This window comes from Gouania willdenowi, chromosome 10 (assembly GCF_900634775.1).
Source record: "Gouania willdenowi chromosome 10, fGouWil2.1, whole genome shotgun sequence".
Taxonomy (NCBI): Eukaryota; Metazoa; Chordata; class Actinopteri; order Blenniiformes; family Gobiesocidae; genus Gouania; species Gouania willdenowi.
The window spans coordinates 19,119,103-19,136,061 of NC_041053.1; the positions used below are offsets into that span (position 1 = coordinate 19,119,103).

At 39.3% G+C, this 16,959-nt stretch overlaps 3 protein-coding genes across 4 annotated transcripts; 2 read left to right on the forward strand and 1 right to left on the reverse strand.

Annotated features, from left to right (window-relative positions):
* The first annotated feature begins 761 nt into the window (after window positions 1-761).
* Window positions 762-4,419, forward strand: LOC114471333 (heterogeneous nuclear ribonucleoprotein A/B-like). Of its 2 annotated transcripts, XM_028460087.1 has the most exons (9): window positions 762-910; window positions 1,414-1,632; window positions 2,030-2,198; window positions 2,294-2,452; window positions 2,543-2,674; window positions 2,765-2,855; window positions 2,946-3,092; window positions 3,203-3,288; window positions 3,721-4,419. In XM_028460087.1, the coding sequence occupies exons 2-8, from the start codon at window positions 1,427-1,429 to the stop codon at window positions 3,271-3,273; spliced, it is 975 nt and encodes a 324-aa protein (XP_028315888.1). In that variant the 5' UTR covers window positions 762-910; window positions 1,414-1,426; the 3' UTR covers window positions 3,274-3,288; window positions 3,721-4,419. The 2 variants fall into 2 exon arrangements, with proteins under 2 accessions (XP_028315888.1, XP_028315887.1); XM_028460086.1 differs by having other exon boundaries at window positions 2,543-2,855.
* phykpl (5-phosphohydroxy-L-lysine phospho-lyase) lies at window positions 4,059-9,494 on the reverse strand. The gene is made up of 13 exons (XM_028460074.1): window positions 9,273-9,494; window positions 9,083-9,201; window positions 8,821-8,980; window positions 7,966-8,040; window positions 7,800-7,887; window positions 7,577-7,693; window positions 6,929-7,011; window positions 6,625-6,850; window positions 6,305-6,459; window positions 5,920-6,009; window positions 5,344-5,477; window positions 5,208-5,252; window positions 4,059-4,865 (listed from the first exon to the last, which is right to left on the reverse strand). The coding sequence occupies exons 1-12, from the start codon at window positions 9,329-9,331 to the stop codon at window positions 5,209-5,211; spliced, it is 1,350 nt and encodes a 449-aa protein (XP_028315875.1). The 5' UTR covers window positions 9,332-9,494; the 3' UTR covers window positions 4,059-4,865; window position 5,208.
* Window positions 9,495-9,929: 435 nt separating this feature from the next.
* Window positions 9,930-16,370, forward strand: LOC114471331 (protein FAM53C-like). The gene is made up of 5 exons (XM_028460084.1): window positions 9,930-9,974; window positions 11,744-11,975; window positions 12,055-12,115; window positions 14,198-15,030; window positions 15,428-16,370. Exons 2-5 carry the CDS (start codon window positions 11,892-11,894, stop codon window positions 15,656-15,658), a joined length of 1,209 nt encoding a protein of 402 aa, XP_028315885.1. The 5' UTR covers window positions 9,930-9,974; window positions 11,744-11,891; the 3' UTR covers window positions 15,659-16,370.
* Window positions 16,371-16,959: the final 589 nt, after the last annotated feature.

The window sequence follows — 16,959 nt, forward strand, 5'->3', positions numbered from 1 at the left end:
CCCTGTACTAGATGAACATTTACTAGTTCATGAGTACACTGCCCAAAGAAGAGATTTTGTCCCTTTATAATGTACTGTGTAATATGCTATTATTATTATAAACCTAAGAGCACAAGTGCAAAGCAAAACGGTTTATTATAGGCATTGTAAGGAAATGTTCTACTGATCAAAACACACCAACAATATACACATTGGTCTTTCCCACCCTTTTAACAAAGGAATACTAACATCATTGCATCATTGTCCTCTTAAAACTATCTGAGCAACACTTCATGTCCTGAGCAATGAAGGGAAATCTAGTAGTTCCAGCAAAAATCATTTTGACTTCTTTTTGAAAGGTAGGTTAAGATAAGATTTAAAAAAAAAAAAAAAAAACTTCCTGAAAAACATTGTCTGAATAAACGAAACCTACTAGAACATACTAGAATCTGGTAGAATACACACAACTCAAGCAGATGTGGGTGTGTACACAGTACAGGAAATACAGGCACAAGTAACAGTAAATGAAAGACTGTTACTTGATGCACACATGGTTTTATTAAAAAAAATAATAATAATTATATATAAATAATTAATCATCAAATACACTATTCTCGCGGGTGTGTTTTCGCAGAGCCTCTACAGTGTAGCTTTTACTAGTAACAGCTGTGATAAATTGACACGTCCAACCGGGCGGACAAACGAGTACTCCGAGTTCCCTCTGGTTTCAGTGGGCGTAGTCATCTTCACGGGAAAAAAAGGAGGGTCTGTTCTCCCATTGGTCAGAGCACAGAATGACAAGGAGAATGCTCCAATCAGGTTTCTTCTCCGCAGAATTGTCATTTTCTTCTGCCGGTTCTAGAAAACCAACCACGAGTTGTGGTCGTGTGGGAGAATCCATCTTGAAGAGAGCTCTCCGGTTGTGTGACCAGTAAGTAGGTTATATAATTTACCTAAACCATGTGTTTCCTTTGTATTTAACACTGAAAATGTTGCTCGTGTCGCTTGTTGTCAATTGTTTTGTCTGAGGGGTAAAGTTTGAGTTGGTTTGACGGTGTACAAAAAAAGAAAAAAGATTGAGGCCTGCAGAGCGTTCTGCGCGGTGTCTGAATTACGTAACGATGAATATGAGTTTCACGTAATATGCTTCCTTTATCTCACTGATGCCATCGTTGCTACTTTTAGACACATAGTGCTGAGTAATGCTCTATATTGGGATGTAGGCTAGAGTCTGGCCTGGCGTATTACCATAGCTAACTGCTACATTAGCGACAGCAGCTCAGTGCTAATCTATAGATGGCGCCGGTCAAAATGGTGGAAATGTACATATCGTAGCACCATGTTGGCGGCGTGCGCGAAATGCACGCCACAGGGATTCACACAAAGCATATTCTGTCAATTAAACCTGAAATTCTTTTTGATTGATATTCCTAGATATAGTTAAAAAATGTCTGAGATCGAGCAGCAGTATATGGAGACCTCTGAAAACGGCCACGAAGTCGACGATGACTTCCTCGGGGCCGATGAGGGTAACGACGGCGAGGCCGTCAACGACTGCGGGGAGGGAGCTGAGGCCGACGGAAACTCGAACGGCGGGAACGATGGCAACGACGGCGGCCAGATCGACGCCAGTAAAGGCGAGGAGGATGCCGGGTAAGTCTCTAAAGCTATACAATGGCCGCCTTTGATAGACTAGTCATCTGGTGAGCCAGTGGTTTGCTGTGCTTCTTTGTTTAACCGGCCTTTTGTTGGCGCCATGTGCAGAGCAGAGGGGGATGGGCGCCCCTGCTGGGATTAAATCCAACCCAGTGTCTTATTAAACTGCAGATAACTGCCAATCTGATTACTCTATGCGGGTTTAAACATTTAATTAAAACCATGCATTACCTGCAGCTTTGCCCCCTTGTGTAAACGGGCCTGCAGATATTTGGGAACAGTGTGTACATTAGTGTATGGTTACAACCCCTCCCCCCCTCGGTCTCTGCACCCCCAACCATATTATATGGAACCTGTGAACATGGAGCTCAACATGTCTCCTCTGTGTGCGCAGGAAAATGTTTGTTGGTGGTCTCAGCTGGGACACCAGCAAGAAAGACCTCAAGGATTACTTCACCAAGTTTGGTGAGGTAACGGACTGCACCATCAAGATGGACCAGCAGACGGGTCGTTCAAGAGGTTTTGGATTCATCCTTTTTAAAGAGTCATCCAGTGTTGAAAAGGTGAGCAGGGGAACTCATTATGAACGAGGAAACACATTCGACACATCTAACTATGCTCTTTTTCATGTTTTTTTTTTTTGTATTTTCTCCTTCAGGTCCTGGAACAGAAGGAGCACCAGCTGGATGGTCGACAGATTGACCCCAAGAAAGCCATGGCCATGAAGAAGGATCCAGTGAAGAAAATCTTTGTGGGAGGCCTTAACCCGGACACAGCAAAGGAAGTCATTGAGGAATACTTCGGGACTTTTGGAGAGGTACTAATTTAGTGAAATGTTTTGTTTAGTTAACTAATATTAAATATTGATGTGGCATCTTTTAAATGCATGCTCTAATTTTGTTCATAGATTGAGAACATTGAACTTCCGCTAGACCCAAAGACAGAAAAGAGGAGGGGGTTCGTATTTATTACATACAAACAAGAAGCCACTGTCAAGAGAGTTATGGAGAAAAAGTATCACAACGTTGGAGGAAGCAAGGTAAACATGGCGAATCATACTCTAATTGGTGATGTAAAGATAAAGATTTGGCCTGCTGTAATAACACGTCTGAACTGTGTATGTCAACAGTGCGAGATTAAAGTAGCCCAGCCCAAAGAGGTCTATCAGCAGCAGCAGTACGGCGCGCGTGGATTCGGTGCTCGCGGCAGAGGACGTGGAGGTGAGCAGCAACGGATTTAAAACCTAAATTTAAATCTTTTCTTTGATAGAATTAGTGTTTTTCAGTGACCATTTGACCTGCTGTTTTTAGGTCAGGGCCAGAACTGGAATCAAGGTTACAACAACTACTGGAACCAGGGATACAACCAAAACTATGGTTATGGACAGCAAGGCTATGGATATGGCGCCTATGACTACTCTGCTGGTTATTACGGCTATGGGGGTGGCTACGATTACAGTAAGCGATAAGTGCCCCCGGGGAAAGACATAGATTAACAGAAACTTTTATTTCTCTTGGTCCTCCTTGTTGTACAGAAGAACTCAGTCCCTTTTTTTCTTGTCCTCCAGACCAGGGCAATACAAGCTATGGGAAAACTCCAAGACGTGGAGGCCACCAGACTAGCTTCAAGCCATACTGATCACACATAGTGCAGGTATGCATTTTTGCACCATCCGTGGTAGTATGAAAATATAGCTTTAACCATTAGTGCCTTTTGACCCCTCCCCCCCAAAATGTCCCATCTATTCTAAATCCATTCAAGCATTGTGGTGGGGTTAGGATAGATCGTGTTGTGGGGGTCTGACCATGAGATGGGTTCATTCCACCTGTCAGCCATCTTAAGATGCATCTCCACTAAGACTGTGGTCTGTCCTGATCGAGTTGGAGGAGGTCGAAAACACAAAGACAGTTTCACATTTCACCAGGGTGTTAGGTGTACTAGCTAGCAGTCGTGTCCCCTGCCCGCAAAGTGTGTCTGTCCATTCACCGACCTGTCAAACTCATTCATGCACCTTCTTGTCTTTGTGTAACTGCATGCCACATTGGGTCTATTCAGTAACATTAAGCACCGTGTTTTTCTCCTAAGGTCTAAAGTAATTAAGAAAAAGAGGTCCATGGTCTGACCACAACGAACATGGCTTTTCCTTTGGAGTTGGCAGAAATTTGGACTCATGCTCCATTTGTACAGATCAAGTGAGGAACTGGGGAAGCAAATGTCACTTTTTCACCTTTTATTTGATATTGTTTTGTCCATTTACATTTCCAGCAGTGGAAGTGTTATTTTTACCGTACTTTTTGGTACCTTTTGAATCTAATGTATTGTATGGTTGTATTTTTACATGTCTACTGGATTACAAATAAGCAGGAGAGCGAGCTTTTAAAGCTCAGAATAAAACAATTCTGCATTTTTTTTTTTTCCCTTCTCTTTGGTGTTTGTAGCTTTTTAGTTATCCTCTCCCGTGCTGAGTGTTGAATGCAAGTTGCATGACATAAGATGTGGAGCAAGGTCAAATAAGGGATTTAAACAAAACAAAGGATTCTCTGTGTGTCAAGTAAATGTTTGCTTATGGCCTTGTAGACGAAGACAACCAGCATCTTTTATTTTATTTTTTTCTTTTGAATTTTAAGAATTCTTCCCCACCATGTCTGCAATTTTAAGTGGCTTTACTAGTGTTATTCAACTGAACGCAAGCCTGTAAATGTAAGAGGGTACACCCTCTCTCACTGGAAACTCATTCCTCTAGTGTCTTGGGAAAATTGATAGAAATAAACTTGGTTTATATTACACATGGATCTTTTTGTTATTATTTGTAACGTTAATGTTAAATGTTTTGTACTGTTAAGTGGCTTGCTTGTATTGTTTTAAAGTAATCCAAACATTGCAACAGATGCCTCCTTAGGAATAATGTGAAGGAGTGTTTCAGTGTTATTGGTCACCCGACCTTATGTTAACCTGCAATACTTGAGTTCATTTTCTGTGAATGTGTCCTGGACTTAAAATGGTGGTCTGGTAAGTGCATATATAGACTTAAAATGTGTATTGAGAACATATTGCCGATCAGTGTTAACTTAAAAAGGTTTATTTTTCCACAAATGGGTGAAAAAAAATCAGGTAAATATAAAAAGTCAGTAATCTCTAGTTTTATATCCCAGATAAAAAATAATGATGATGCAGCAGTTGGCTGGGTGTCTTGAAAACATTTTTGCATCTTTGCAATTTAACCATTGCACCTGTTAAAAAAAAAAAAAAAAGAAGAAAATTATGATTATCAATCAAGTCTTGTACAAATGAGACAACCACAAACAAATTTTAATTCAATTTAATCAACATCTTAATGTTTTTAAATCTTGAAAATTAAGTTCCCTTTTGGAAAATAGTGAGGTTATCCTGATCAACATAAGCGCTGGGATCATGTGTTCACTGAAAGGAATGTAACATGCTCTATCAACTGAACTGAACCTGTGTGATCCAATGGAGCCTGAAGAATTCATATCTCTACCTCTGGACTTCATGAATGTGAACACCTTGCAATGTTTGATGCAATTAAAGGTTTTTCTACAGGTTTAACAAACCTTAGACGTCTTCCTTTTCCAGTCGTAAATCACTGGTTGCCATCTCTGTGAGCAGAAGGTATTGGTCAGTTGGATGTTTATCTTGAGTAGACCTGTGAAGAACATGCCTTATCACTGTGGGGATGTAGACACATACCTGTTATTATACGGTCAATGCATCGGACCACCAGGTCTGCGTCCTGAATGCTGAAGCACATCGGAGGCTTGAACTTCACGACATTCTCCCAGGGGCCATCTGTACTTACACAGATACGATCCTGCTCTTTCAGCCTGTTAGAGGACAATAAGGGCACATTAATTCAGAGCAGACAGGTGGAATATAATAAATATATACTTTTGAATTACACTGATTGAATTAAAATGACAAAAGAAAATTAGAGCTCAAATATGTTTGTCCTATTACTATAGATGTTTTTTGGTTCTTTTTCCACTAAAATTTAAGCGTAGATGATGCTCTTAATCAGTGATGTCTCACGACCTTCCTCAGAAGCGTCTCCCTGACAGCGTGTGACATGTCAGTCGGCAGTGAGACGCTTCTGAGGAAGGCGAGAGACGTCGCCTAAACTATAAAGCAAAAAAGGTAAAGAGCAACATCTACTCTTAAATTTTAATGTCTGAAAAAAGAAACAAAAAAATGTCTAGTAAAAAAATGAATGCACTTCCACATTTACATATTAAGGGATCAGGATTAATGTGAACACTTAATTCTCACCTTTTTACCACCTCTGCTGCAGTTTTGGTGGCAGGAGCTCTGGTCCGTCTGTCGGTAACAAGCTCAAGTCCAACAAAAAGTCCAATGCCTCTGAGCAGAAAACATGAATATAGTAATTCATAACTTGGTGTTTTTCTTTAGGTTTTGTGAGTGTGGGCCTAGTGTAAGAGTTAAAAAACCAAAATGTAGCCACTATTGATACAATTCAAACTTTTTAACCTTATAAAGTTCCCCACAGTGAGACTACTGTTCATAATAATATATTAAGAAAAAGAGACTGGACCGGGTAGTTGACAACCTATTTTTAGATATATTTTCTTTCATGCGTATAGTGCTTTTACCATTTTTGGACTTGTGTCCAAATTCCAAAAATATAAACCCTTACCTGACATGTCCAATAATGTCATGTCTTGTTTGTAGTTGGGTAAGGAGTTGTTTCAGGTGTGCTCCTACTTTGGTGGCATTTCTTCTGAGGTCCTCCTTCTCTATCACATCCAGGACTGCTAAGCCAATTGCACAGGATACTGGATTCCCTCCAAACTGCCAAAAATGGAGATAAATCCAGTCAGTCAACTTTTTAACCAACAACAGTGTCTCTAAAGTATCATAATTTAAGAGTGACTTAATAAATACAACTAAAAGCACGATCACTGCTCCGGAATGGATATTATCAATCCCTCACTATTATTCTAGCTGCGTACTCACCGTATTAAAATATTCCACTCCATTGGCTGTGAAAGCACCGGCTATCTCTACAGTTGTTGCTACACATGCCAGAGGATGCCCATTGCCCATTGGTTTGCCCATGGTCACGATGTCGGGACAAAACCCTTCACCCTGCAGCTGGAAAGCCCAAAAATGTGTCCCCACACGGCCAAAACCTGTCTGCACCTCATCTGCCACAAACACCCCACCAGCAGAGTGCACATACCTGTGAAGAAATCAAGGAAAATCCAATAGAAAATGACTACAGACAAAATCAAACAGTAAGAAGTCAAATATTACTCACTCTGCTACTTTAGTGCTGTATCCTTGTGGCATGATGATTTGTCCTCCAACACTAGGTAAAGATTCAGCAAAGAAAGCTGAGATCTAGAACAGAGGCATATGTTTACGAAACTGATCTTATTAGGTTTCTGGTACAAGGGTGAATCTGGTCATATTTGTGGGGGGCGACGATTGTAAAGCTGCGCATCGTAAAAGCCCCCCAAAAAAATCATCTTAAATGTAAATGTTAGATTGTAAATGTTAAATCTAAATGTCACGGGTCAAAATAAATATTTAGCTAATGTGCAAATTCACCAGAAAGACCTTTTATTTTGGTACCTCCGGTGAATTTGCATACTAGGCAAATATTTAGTTTCAGCTGTGACATTTAGATTCAACATTTACATTTACATTTAACATATATATTTAGATTAACATTTTGATTTAGATTTAATATTCACATTATATTTTTATGAGAAAATAAATATCACAAGTTTCACAAATATTGCTGTAAATCTGGTAAAAAGTAACAAAAAATAAAAAAAATCACACGATTTTTTAAACATGGTTTGTTGCTAAATGTTGCAAAAAGTTGCTGTTTATTTTAGCACGCGCAACTTTACAATCGGCGCCCCACAGACACATGGATTATTGTGAGAGTGTAGCCCACCTTACGTCCTTTGCTGTGCACCTCATCTATCAGGTCTTTAACTGTATCAGCATATGCATCACCTGGGTTGGGATGATCCTCTCTGTACAGACCTCTGTAGGTGTCGGGTAAAGGAGCCTGTCAGGATAGATAGATATAAAAAAAAAACAACAAAAAAAAGCATCTTTGAGATCATCAAAAGTCCACCAGTGATGTAATAGTGTAGTTGCCTGACTTTACACACCACATGAACCCATTCTTTTTGTCCTGACAGTTTCCGGAACTTGTAAGGACTAATGTCGATGAGGGACATTAGATGCCCATGGTATGCACTAGTATAGAAGGAGAGTTGACTGTGATTGAGAAGCTGTTATATTGTGGTTACTCGTTCTTAAAATGAGAAAATTTACTGGTCAAGCACGATGACGTCTTGATGTTGGGTGTACTGCTGGGCCAAGCGTAGGGCGAGATCATTCGCTTCAGAGCTTTGAACAAAACGGTGTAAAAAGTTAAGAAAACATTGGTCTCTGAGACAATAGCACCACACTTATGGGGTGTCGAATGTAAAAACGACGTATTTTGAACATTTAGTTCATTTTTCTTTCATTTAAGACAGATTCATGTAAAACAGCATGTTATATATCATTGTTAAAAATGTGCAAACATAAAAAATAAATCTAAATGTAAAAATTAAATGTAAATGTTAAATCTAAATGTAAACGTTAAATCTAAATGTTAAAGTTAAATCTAAATGTAAAAGTTAGATCTAAATGTAAAAGTTAAATCTAAATGTTGAATTTAAATGTAAAAATTAAATCTAAATGTAAAAGATAAATCTAAAAGTAAAAATGTAATCTAAATGTTAAATCTAAATGTAAAAGTTACATCTAAATGTTAAATCTAAATTAAAAGTTAAATCTATATGTAAGATTTAAATATACAGTATATGTTAAATCTAACTGAAAATGTAAAATCTAAATCTAAATGTTTAAGCGGTCATCAAGTGTAACGCTAAATGTTTTAAAATTAAGCAAAGTGGGAAGGTCAGCACCTGTCGATCACAATTAGCTAAATTTCTAAACATTTACATTTAACATTTAGATTTGCATTTAACATTTGGATTTACATTTAACATTTACATTTAGATTTACATTTAACATTTGCTTTTATTTTTCATGCTTACATATTTTTAACTATGATATACATCATGCTGTTTTACATGAATTTCTGTCACAATACACACTGAGTGGTTTAAAGTGACTTACCCAGAATTAACGAAATAGAAGATACACAGTTTATCAGGTAAAGAGGCTGCCAGGCGGTCTGCATACTGGACCATGTTGTCATGCAGGAACCTGGTGTTGATGTTCAGGAGGTCCATCTGTGCTGCAGCAACCTCTGTGATACTGGGGTGACAGTGGCCCACTAAACACACCACACAGCACGTCACTAAGGTTTGTGCCACGAGGAGGCACGATTTGAATCAAGAATAAAAAAAAAAAACATGGAAATCTGATTTTTGATTACCGTGTTGAACGTTACTAATGCAGTCCAAATAGCGCTTGCCATGCTCATCGTATAGATATTGTCCTCTAGCTCTTATTATTTTCACAGGGTCGTCTGAATAAAACAGTCTGCACGAATGGCTGTGAATTGGATCAAAGCGGGTCAGAATCTGAACCATTCCCACAGTTTAACAGTACTGTACGTTACATACCCGATTAATCTTCTCCTCATCGCAAGGGTTTCCTCTTTACTAAATGTATCCTGCGCCATTTCCACATATGTCTTTGTTACCAACTGTTGTTCACATAACCTCAAAGGCGGGGACGTGTCAAACTACAGTTTAAACACCACGGGTTGTTTATTACACCGACTATTTCCCTTCGTTGCGTTTCAAACTGCGCATGCGTCACGCTGTACCGTCCGCTTTGAGCGAGCACGCCTCACATATCTTTGAACATGCTACGCGTGATTATTATTATTATATTTATTTATTTTTTAATATTGACGTCAGAAAGACTTACAAATGTCACATTATTCAAAAGAACTTGTTGTTTAAGAAGAAAAAATGTACAGCTACTGCAATATCATGTGGATTTTAAATCAAGTTGTCACTTTATGTGGAATGATTCATCTTCGGGAATGTCGAAGGACAGGAAGCTTTTTAAAAAAAACGTACAAACATGGGTTTTAAGTATTTAAAAAAAAATCAAAGTTATCTAAACTTATTTAAAAGCAAATGGTTTGTGATATAAACATACTATTGTAATTGCTTTGCAACCCGATCTGTTCTCATCGTTGTTATAAACCCCCACTGCATGGTACGGCCCAAAGTCTATAAATACTCCGTTGCGCTTGCCGTCCACTCGAAGCACTCACTCTGCAGCTTCGGTTGCTAAGGAAACGCGGAATGCAGGTAATACATCAGGACAGCTGTAGCATGCTAGCTTCACCCAGTCTGCCTTACGAGCTAACGCTACAACTAAGTCTGACATGCACTGTCATCACATTTATTACTACACATTTATTTCTAGCTCTCTCTGGACGAATTTTTTACATGACCAAACTACAAACACAGGCCACTTTTTTCCCACGTTTGAAATGTAAAACACTCACAGTTTCAGTCAGTGTACCTGTTATATTATCAGCTAGCTAACATAACTAGGTGCTTCTCGGGGTGCCGAGCTAGCTTACCACTGCTCACTAGCAAAAGTGACTATAAAGAAACAAAGTCTTCATTCATTATTGTACTTCATGTATAGTCCCAATAGTAGTACCGATGATAAAGCATTGAGGTGTTGATATGTTATGTTTGCTATTGGCCATATAAACGGGGACTTTCCAGAGTAGGTTAATCTGCGCAAAAACTCATTCGGTGTCGTTGTTGGTTAAAGACGGTCAGAAAACTGTCCTCAGTTTATAACAGGATAATTAACCTAATTCTCTCAATCAGGGCTTTGTGCCAGACATGACTTGTGTCGTTTAAAAAACTATACTAGGCTACTAAGGTGCTATTAATGTTTTAGCTTACCTTGGAAAGTAAAAGATTTAATTTTGAATGGGCTTGTAACTCTGCTTATAATAACAGGATGAGATTTAGCGTGTGGCTTTTAAGTAGCTTGTCTTGTTACATGTGCAACTAGGCTAGCAAGGTAACACCACGTTTGCCACAAGGAGGAAGGGCCTGGAAGCCAATAATCACTGCTGGAAATAAGTTTATCCAAATAGTTCTGTAATAGTTGGATCTTTAATTTGCAGTGTGGTATAATAATTTATTGGATTCACTGTTTAATGTACTTTAGCCTTTGCTCTCTTCACAGCAGTGCAAAGGCTACAAGGCCATGTCACATTTGTGATCTCTAGTTCTAGTTTTCTTCTTGTTTTTGTTTTTTTGTTTTTAAATGTAAGGAATGTCAACTTTAATGTGTGAGCAGGTCAGCAGCAGTTCACCACATGGGCCAGTGTATGACTCACTATCGGTTTTAGTTTAACTAAAGCTGTTGTATTAAAGGAAATGTGGCTGGCTTGTGGCCTACTCCTTCCTGAGATTGTCGCATCATTTTCGCTTTGTCTCAGTCATAAGTCCTTGAGACTCGCTCGCTGGTCTTTTGTCCCCCTTGTAAAGATACTATGGCATGCCTCCAACCCCTGTCCCCATTCATTTTTCACACACTTCCCCCATCTTTTCCCTTTTAGGCTTTCCCTCCCCCTTGGCTACCCTGAACTCCTGTCATTTAACTTTATTGGACCCAACAGAGTAGATTGCTGTTGTTTTTTTGCCCCACAGGTTTCTCTTTTCTGACATTCTTTGCACATGCTTGGAAATAACAAAGTGCATGTTTGGAGATTTGTTGACAAAGTCTACTTGACCCAATGCTGTATAAATGATTTTGTTCGGTAACCTTGTGTTCATAAGGCCTGCTTTTGTTGACCCGAGGTCTTCCTTTCATGAGTGAATGATACGGTGTAGATGCCATGCTGTGCCTTCACTAGAACAACGTGGTTTCTACTCAACTTTATCACTGTTTGGCTTTTACACTCAACACTGATCGTTGTATATTGATGTTTACACCAGCAGTCTCTAATTTCATTACGGATTCATCTTCCTGTTAAGTTATAAGCAACTGAACTTTGCAGTAAGTTTAAATTAATTGTATTGATGGCTGTTTTCACCTTTTCCTGTAGGTGGCATGAAGATGATGGTAGCTTGGTGAGAAATGCCAGTCAGTCTGGCTGGTTCAGGTGTTTGGGGGGACACCGCAAACCACGTCAGAGTTGTGACTGAACCATTTTCTATTACCCTTCATCCAAAGCTTGGAGTGTAGCTTTAAGAATGGTGACACTTATCACAGAGCAGCTACGCAAGCAGAGTTTGGAGGAACCTTATCACAAAGCTTTCTCTTTTGATGGCAGTGTGGTAAGTTTAATGCCGAAACATGACATTTTTTTCACGAACATGTTTGTGTTTTAACCTGAGCTTTAACACTTCCTTATAGCCATTACCTGCTGTAGGCTCCAGCCCTACTGTCTCTTGGAGCAGTTGCACCACAACAAATGGTAAGTATTATGATTTCAGTGTATGGTGGTCATTGTGTTTTCCATTCAGAGAATAAAACTGAAAAACAAAAAACAAATGGGTGGTTCTGATTTTTTTAATTATAAAATTAAAAAAGTAAGTTTGACATTCAAGGCTATTTTTCTTAATTGATAATTTTCAACATTGTGACCAAAACTGCCTGCGTAACTGCGCGCTGCCATATTGGAGGATATACAAACAAACAAAATGGCATCTGCTAACAGCGCGTCTACTAATGATAGACCGATTCCTTGACTGGTCGAAATTATCGGCCGATTTTTGCATTTTTTTTTTACATGCATCGGCTGATGCGGGCTGCTGCATTTGCCGATCCGCATTTACAGAGAGCAGAAATATTTTTTTTTTCTTGTTCTACATTACCCGTTTGTAATATTGGCAGTGGCTATCCATACAGTTGCTATATCAACATACCGACATTCTATCCATACGCAGCGCCCTTCATTGGCCAGTTTAGTGTTAAACCAAGCCGTAAATCCTAAGACGTTACGTACTTTTACTTTAGGAAACGTACCAAAAGCACTGGGGGCTGGCTGTACGGCAACCGTACGAATAGACTCTTTCTTGAATAGTTGTTAAATATTTTTTACTTGTTATTTTTTATGATGTAAATTGAGGGAGCAAAAGTAGCATCGGCTCAAGAAAATCGGCATTCCGTATCGGTCATCGGCTAAGGCTGATGGGGAAAGAAATTAATATCTGCAGTGGCCCTAAAAAAATCCATATCGGTCTGTCCCTATTGTCTACTAATGTGTTCACCTTATCGACATATTTCACCACTCTCGATGCCATAATTTATTCAACAGCAAACTGTACTAAATACTATGACTTAAAATTATCATTTGTTTAATATGCATGTCTCCTTATGCAGAACAGCTCAAAGATCTTCACAAATTATTGTGTATTCAGGTTTTTTTTATTCCTTGTTCAATAGCTTGCAAAACATAAAAATATATTGAAAGCAATTTTTCTATAAATTTTTAGTTCAATAATTTCAGTGCTGGGTGTTTTGTGACAGGGATTTGATGTGAACCATGTCTCTTCTTCTGTGTAGCTGTCTTTATTTATTACTGTTTCCAACACTGCATCACTGGCTGCAAAAATAAGAAAGAAACCAAAGGTATTTGTTCAGGTAACCAGTTACATCATTAGATTATTTACATGGTTGCCTCCTCACCCCACAATTGCACAAACATTAATAATGGATTAAAACAAGCAAAGCTGCAATTTTAATAACTTTTACTTACAAATATAATGATCACGTAAAAGAATAAGTATAACCCCAATCGCACCTCACCGTGGGATGTCAAAGGTTGTTGAAATTTTGACTCCTCCGCAAGCAAGTTTTCATCTTTTATTCTCTCTCTTGACATGTCTAACTTCAATCTAGTGACTTTAAACCTTCCTTTACTTTATCATGGCCAAGGTTTTGAGTTGGAGCCCATAGTCTGGCCAGCATTCATCATACAATATAGCAGGTGGACATTTCGCTAAGAAACAAATGGTAACTACTGAACCACACAAACACGAAGCTCCACATCATGTTGTGTATATCCTCCAACATGGCCGAATTCCTGTTGGGAATTATTATGCAAAAACTGTTATGACGTCACGTGAAAACCATCTATAAAAGGTCAGAAGGAATGAGCAAAACTTTTTAAACATGCTGATTTTTATTTTTGGTATCTAAAAACAAAACATGAAATGTTAAAGGATAAGAAAAAAAATTGCCAAATAAGGTTTTCATATAGTGGAGGTTGACGTTTTCGTAGTAAGTGTGCATATTATGAGCGTTATTTTAGTTTTGAATAGAATACACCTTTTATCGATCCCCAGATGGGAGATTCACATTTGCAGCAACACAATATAAGAGCAGAAAGTAAGAAGAACAAAATAAATACCAACATAGGATAATGATACAAAATGTAGGATGTGCATAAATTAGAAAAACAGCAGAAATAAAAGCCACAAAAATCCTTTTCTATATCTTTTTCTGAACTGAAAAACCAATGACTCATTTCAATTGTTCTTTTTCACCTTTTCAGAGACCCCTTCAGCAAAACAAAGCTCAAACAAACCTAACTTTTCGGACAGTTCCAGTGGAGTAGACTTCACGTGGCCTCCAGTACACTCTGGAGAACCCTTCACTAGCCCACAGGTTTGCTTGAAAGATCAAGCTTTCCAGAGTTCACCCCCACCACCCCCTTCAAAACGCCACTGCAGGTCCCTTTCAGTTCCAGAGGATCTGTCTCGGTGCCGCTCTGCCTGGCACCCTAGTGCTTCTAAGGTTTGGACCCCAGTTAAACGTGGCTGCCACAGCGGAGGAGCAGTCAAATCCGGCTCTGGAGCCAGTTCTGTGCCGCTTTGTGGCCCTAGTTCTTCTTTTACCTCTTCATCCATACACTCATCATCCAGCCCAATGTTCTTTAGCTTAGCGCTGTCATCAGACTCCTCTTTATCATGGGGTTTTCCATGGGACCCCAGTGATGCACTGAAAGGAGCTTATTCTGCCTCCTTTGCTGCTCCTTCCTCCTGCTCCTCTTCACCAGCCCCTTTCTTGTCCCACTTGGTGTTGCAACGCCGCTTCTCTCTCTCGCCAGTGCATGTGCATAATTCCTCTGTGACCCCTGTGCCTCTTCAGGCCTTCCCTGCTTCAGCTTTGACCCACAGCTGTTCTGCCCTGGAACACCCTGTAGTATGCCTGTCTCCTTCTTCAGCCTGTAGTACCCCATCCTCCTCCAGGCGGATCCTTCACCCCGCACTGCCAAGATGCCACTCGCAGCCTTGTGACATGCGCAAGCCCCGATTAAAGAGGCGCCATGACCCTGATGTTTTACCCTGCCCTCGGCCTGGGCTCGACTTCAGCAAGATGACACAGGTGGGTAACAAGTGGTTTTGATGTGTCTTAATAGACACATTTCCAGTTGTAGTTAAAAGTCCAATTTTAATGAAATAGGTGTGTCAATATGCTTCAAATCAATCCTTAATACATTTACAAAAAGTTGGATGAAATGTATGAATTCCCCTGACAGTTTTTACTTTTACTTCATATTTTTCCCACTTGGTGCACGCAAAATAATGCCAATTAACATTTTTTTTTTTTTAATCTTTTGAATTAAATGCATTTTGTCCTAGATTTGTTAACGGCCACAATGAATTGAGTACACACATAAATAGCATATATTCTATTCACCCTGAATTTCAAATGAAAGGTTGCCTTCATGGCTGCATATTAAAGTTTTCTGCCAAACAATCCTGTTTGTTTCCCTGTGCAGATTGGTGATCACCAAAGTCGAACAGGTGGCTGCACAGTTCCAGGGTCTTCCCAAACCGATCACGTCTCAGTCTTCTCTCCTGCTGAGTTTTTTGGACGAGTCAGCATCGGACCACTATCTGAAAGTGAAGAGGAGGAGGAAGCAAAAGATGTTTTAAAACACGGTGGACTTAAAGTAGTTTTTGAAAGAGACTGCCCAGAATTGGACTTAAACTTGATAGAGGAAAACTGACTATGCTTCAGTGCTCCATTGAGATTACTGCATTTCTAACTGTTAAGCACACATGAGGGCTTTGTATCCTGCGTGAGCAGAGCTGTCCGAGCAACAAACAAGTAGTAGGTATAACGTTACAATGCTTTCATTGTTACAATTGAGCTCGATCGAGATTCAGCAGTTCACAATAAGTGTCGCTGCCTGTTTAGCACTCCATGGAAATATATGCATGGGTAAAAGTGACTTGCATACAGAATGGATCTTTGATATAAGCACAAGTCTTAAATCTGCATCTTGATATTAATCATCCAAAGTGATCAGTTAGGGGCTCTACTACGAAGCTGGATAAGTATATTAAGGATATTTTTCTGTTAGTGGACTTCATTTAACCAAACATTCACTTGTTGCTGCCAAATAAGCAGGAAGGAAAGAATGACTGTCAATGCGTAAAATTGCTTATGCCATTTTCATGGGAGAATAAATGGCCACTGAGCAGTTTCACTTAAAGCACAGATATCGTCTGTGGCTCTGACGCTGCGTTCATACAGCTCAATATTTGTATTTATACAGCCTATATTTTCTTACAGGATTGAGGCTCTCTAGTGTATATGAATGAATTTATCAGCACACAGGCTTAATCAGCTGACTAATCAGTCCAACAGATAAAAATCTGTCTTTCCTATAGTATGTTATTAGGTACCTAAATAAAAGTGTTGCATTTATCCATAAACATTCTTTCTCTCCTGTCAGCTGTCGGATCCGATCTTGCAGCAACGTGTACAGAGAATGACCCGCCTATTATTGGGCAGGTTGTTTACCAAGACAACTGATTGATCAGGAGGCGGGGCTTTATAGTGGCTCAGATTTTATCCACATCTTAACAGGTTAGCCCTTCAGCATACGTTACCATGGGGATTTACCCTGATAAGAAGTTATCCAGCGTCGTAGTACAGAACACGGAATAAATCCCGGTAGTTAGCGCGATAAGAGGAAATCCAGCTCTGTAGTGCAGGCTCTTAGAGTACACAAAATGTTTGTTATACTTTTGATTTTTTTTTTTTCAAATGTACACTGTCAAAAGGGATTAAGATAAATTTTCGGTGCATGAATACATACTAGAGTACTGAAGTACCAAAGTCTGACTTGATCTTTAAGCAGCTTCTTAGACATGCAACCAAGACCAAACCAAAAAAAAAAAAAAAACTGAATACCTATTTGTTGGTTTTAAGTTGAGTTCACTGGGACACATTCCTGGATTATCTGCACTGTTTTTATCTCCAAAACTCAACCTATGATCTCCAACAAACCTGATGGTTGTT

What these genes read in the sequence shown, in the direction of transcription:
- LOC114471333 (XM_028460086.1), top strand. Translation starts at nt 1,427, where the DNA reads ATGTCTGAGATCGAGCAGCAGTATATGGAGACCTCTGAAAACGGCCAC. An exon ending in AGTCATCCAGTGTTGAAAAG is followed by an intron (nt 2,199 to 2,293) that starts GTGAGCAGGGGA and finishes TTTCTCCTTCAG; the next exon opens with GTCCTGGAACAGAAGGAGCA. An exon ending in TGGGGGTGGCTACGATTACA is followed by an intron (nt 3,093 to 3,202) that starts GTAAGCGATAAG and finishes CTTGTCCTCCAG; the next exon opens with ACCAGGGCAATACAAGCTAT.
- phykpl (XM_028460074.1), bottom strand. Translation starts at nt 9,331, where the DNA reads ATGGCGCAGGATACATTTAGTAAAGAGGAAACCCTTGCGATGAGGAGA. An exon ending in TGCACAGCAAAGGACGTAAG is followed by an intron (nt 7,012 to 7,576) that starts GTGGGCTACACT and finishes CCTCTGTTCTAG; the next exon opens with ATCTCAGCTTTCTTTGCTGA. An exon ending in CATTGACCGTATAATAACAG is followed by an intron (nt 5,253 to 5,343) that starts GTATGTGTCTAC and finishes TTCTGCTCACAG; the next exon opens with AGATGGCAACCAGTGATTTA.
- LOC114471331 (XM_028460084.1), top strand. Translation starts at nt 11,892, where the DNA reads ATGGTGACACTTATCACAGAGCAGCTACGCAAGCAGAGTTTGGAGGAA. An exon ending in TCTCTTTTGATGGCAGTGTG is followed by an intron (nt 11,976 to 12,054) that starts GTAAGTTTAATG and finishes ACTTCCTTATAG; the next exon opens with CCATTACCTGCTGTAGGCTC. An exon ending in CAGTTGCACCACAACAAATG is followed by an intron (nt 12,116 to 14,197) that starts GTAAGTATTATG and finishes TCACCTTTTCAG; the next exon opens with AGACCCCTTCAGCAAAACAA.